We start from the raw sequence: 3,125 nt of genomic DNA on the forward strand, positions 1-3,125 counted from the left end.
TTTTTAATTTATCGCGAAAAATGGTTGTATTAAGTGTAGAAAAGACGTATGTTTTAATATTACTAACTTTCGAAAAAATTTTGTGATTTTAAATTTTCTAAAAGTTTTTGGGGTTTTTGAGAATCCACATTTAATTTACACCACTTCTAGAATATGCTGCAACAGTTAATATTTTTGTAAGAAGTAAAGATAGGAGCTTGGAAGGGCGCTTGTAGGATCTTGCAATGTATCTTTGTTTGTACAGATTTTTATGAGGTGTAGGAATCTAGTATAGGAAGGGTAGATCGAACCCACCTTCGTTAACTGGAATGTTAAAATCATTTTTAAATATTTAAAGTTAGTATGGTATTATTGTGATACTGAAATTCAATATATCCACTTTCTTGATCATTTTCAAGATGAAGGAATAAAATGTTAAGACAACAATCATAACAGTTTTCATTCTCAAAAGTCCATTTAAATAATACAAATTATGAACAGAGACAACACAGACCTCTGAGATTAGATATGGGATCAGGTGCCATGGAGGAGTAAGCATCATCTGCCGACAGGTCACTATCGCCGTGTGTTCTAAGTTATTAAGGAACACATGATCATAACACAATCAATAAGATTATGTAGGAATTTTGTTAAAAATAATCCAAACTTTAATAGATATCAACCTGTTATAAAGAAGGACGACATAACATATTAATTCTGACGTAAAATCTTAAATATTTAAGAACTTTGTCTCATTGACCATCAGAAATTTAATATTAACTTAATAGTAAAAAACTTTTGTCCTTTACAGTATAAAAAGATGATATCACATAACTTTAGAGGTACATGTATTCAAGAAATTTAAAAAAAAAACATAATAAAATATGAAGACACTGATATACATGTACTTAAATCACAAAAAGGATTTAAAACAAATTGCCATATGTTATTTTATTGGGCTTAGTTCTACACACAGTGCATTTTCACGGAACCATTGCACACTCTGTGTTTGTCCTCGATTATAACGTGTTTTCGGTAGTTGTGACCAGTCAATGTGTGCAAAGATATCTCATCTAATGGATTTGTTCGAACATGAACGTCATCTTTTTCCGTTGCCTTTACCGTTGTTAATGAATGTGAATAATTTCTTCGAATTCTTTCATGCATTTTGTCATCTTGATGAGTTAGACTTGTGGTCTTCCTTGTAAAACTAAGGGACAGTTTTCTGAAAAGAATTCTGCAGACTTTTCGGCAGTTTCTAGCGAGGATACAATAAATTATGAAGTTTAAGGCAGACTGAGAGATGAAAAAGAATCGAATAAATACTGTGGCTTGAATGAACGAATTCACATTTTGAATGACGGAGCTTGATTGAATAAAAGCGATGGTTGCTGCCATTACATGAAATGGCAGTTGGAAAAAGATCAGAACAACAATTGCTACCGTAATGTTGATTTCTGTCCGCTCCGCGTTTATTAGATGTTTGCAGTATTTCAACTTCCTGTGAAGAATAATCAGTTTAACTAACACTGTAATATTCAAACTGAATGTTGCAACGCAAATTAAGAGACTAATCAGGGCATAAAATCTTTCATATTCTTGTCGAATTGGATCAACAAACATTTCACTGTCATCTCCATTTATTTGTGAGGGGTTTGAGTTCGCTATAGAGATTTCCTTGATCATTTGTGGAAGATGTGCACACATGCAAGCGAAAAGTATTACCACTAAAGAAACTCTGGTCTTTCGAATTGTTAGCCATCTAACCGCCTGAAAAGGAAAGTAAATCGCAATGCATCTCTCTATTGCGAGACTAAAGGTGATCAATAACCCAACATTGACGAGGAAATATCCGATAAATCTTTCCACAGCCTTTTCGATGAAATAGCCAATATCCTTATCCGTGGTAAAGTTGTCAGAATTGGAAAGGGAAGAAGATGGAAAATCCACCCGTGGATCATAATTTGATATCGATTTATTTGGCACTTGACCAGGAGATGTTTGAGAGATGCAATTTTCGATAATACATGACCGTTGTCCGTTGATAAAGCTCCCATTCACTAATTGGTCATATACTGGCTTCATTTGGGCTAGGAGTGAATTAGTAGTGTTTACAAAGACATCGATATGACCCATATATGGAGGTAACAAGGAAAAATTGCTTCTACATTTGTTTTGCCACAAAGTATTCATGATATCGTTATCTAAATTTTCTGTTTCCCTGTGCATTTTTATTGACGGAATTATATCCAAATAGATAGAATAGCACATGTTAATGATACCATGAATAGTCAAAGCTTTTACAATACTTACAGGGGAACTCTGTAGTGTTCGATGCATTAATATAACTAAAGCACAACAATTTCCGGGTATTCCAATGCTGATTACAATCGACAAAGCTATCCCATATGTGTAGTAAAGAAAATTATTATGAGCCATGATTTTCTCTGAAATAATTCGTGTGATATTGAATTCCAACAAAAAATCATTCAAATCCGTACTGCACCCATTCATTATCCTTTTTTTCTTTTTCACAATTTATCTGGTTCCTAGGATAAACACTCACGTTCTCTGTCAAGCTCTCCTTCCTATCCTGGGAATTCGACAGACATTTTGTATTTCTGGGAGATAGGAAAATATTCCACACAATGACACCTGCAAAAAGAAAGGACTTCTTAGACTATGATCTTGGTTGTTTTATCCTATGACACGCACATAATTTTAGTCATATAAACTAAGAAGAATTTATTGTTTCCTCACCAAGGATATTTTGGTTGATTTATAACCCTAGAACACACAAATATATGCATTAACTTTTAAAACACTCCAGTCTTTTATTAAGAGACGTCATGCTTCCATTAATAAACATTCAAGAAATATAAATTAACTATCATATGTCAATCAGAACTATAGCAATAAACAACAGATAACTTTAACTAAAGATATACATATTAAAAAAGATTTCAACGAACACATCTTGTAAACTAATTTCTAATCCAGTGTAAAACACTAACATTAGCATGCGTATTACAAATTCTACACAGCAGTGACACAGCTTAATTGCAATTTACATGGAAGTACATGTAATTGTTAGCTCAATTCTTTTTATTCCTTTTTATTCTCTTAAAAATACATATTTAAGAAAT

The 3,125-nt window shown here is 32.7% G+C and overlaps 1 protein-coding gene across 1 annotated transcript; it reads right to left on the reverse strand.

Moving 5' to 3' along the window:
- Positions 1 to 926: 926 nt before the first annotated feature.
- Positions 927 to 2,510, reverse strand: LOC133174182 (uncharacterized). The gene has a single exon (XM_061309246.1). The coding sequence runs from the start codon at positions 2,491 to 2,493 to the stop codon at positions 946 to 948; it is 1,548 nt and encodes a 515-aa protein (XP_061165230.1). The 5' UTR covers positions 2,494 to 2,510; the 3' UTR covers positions 927 to 945.
- Between the last annotated feature and the right edge of the window lie 615 nt (positions 2,511 to 3,125).

The sequence above is a fragment of the Saccostrea echinata genome, unplaced genomic scaffold (genome assembly GCF_033153115.1).
Source record: "Saccostrea echinata isolate AGI-Se365-2 ecotype Australia unplaced genomic scaffold, CSIRO_AGI_Sech_v1 ptg000057l, whole genome shotgun sequence".
In the NCBI taxonomy this organism is placed as follows: Eukaryota; Metazoa; Mollusca; class Bivalvia; order Ostreida; family Ostreidae; genus Saccostrea; species Saccostrea echinata.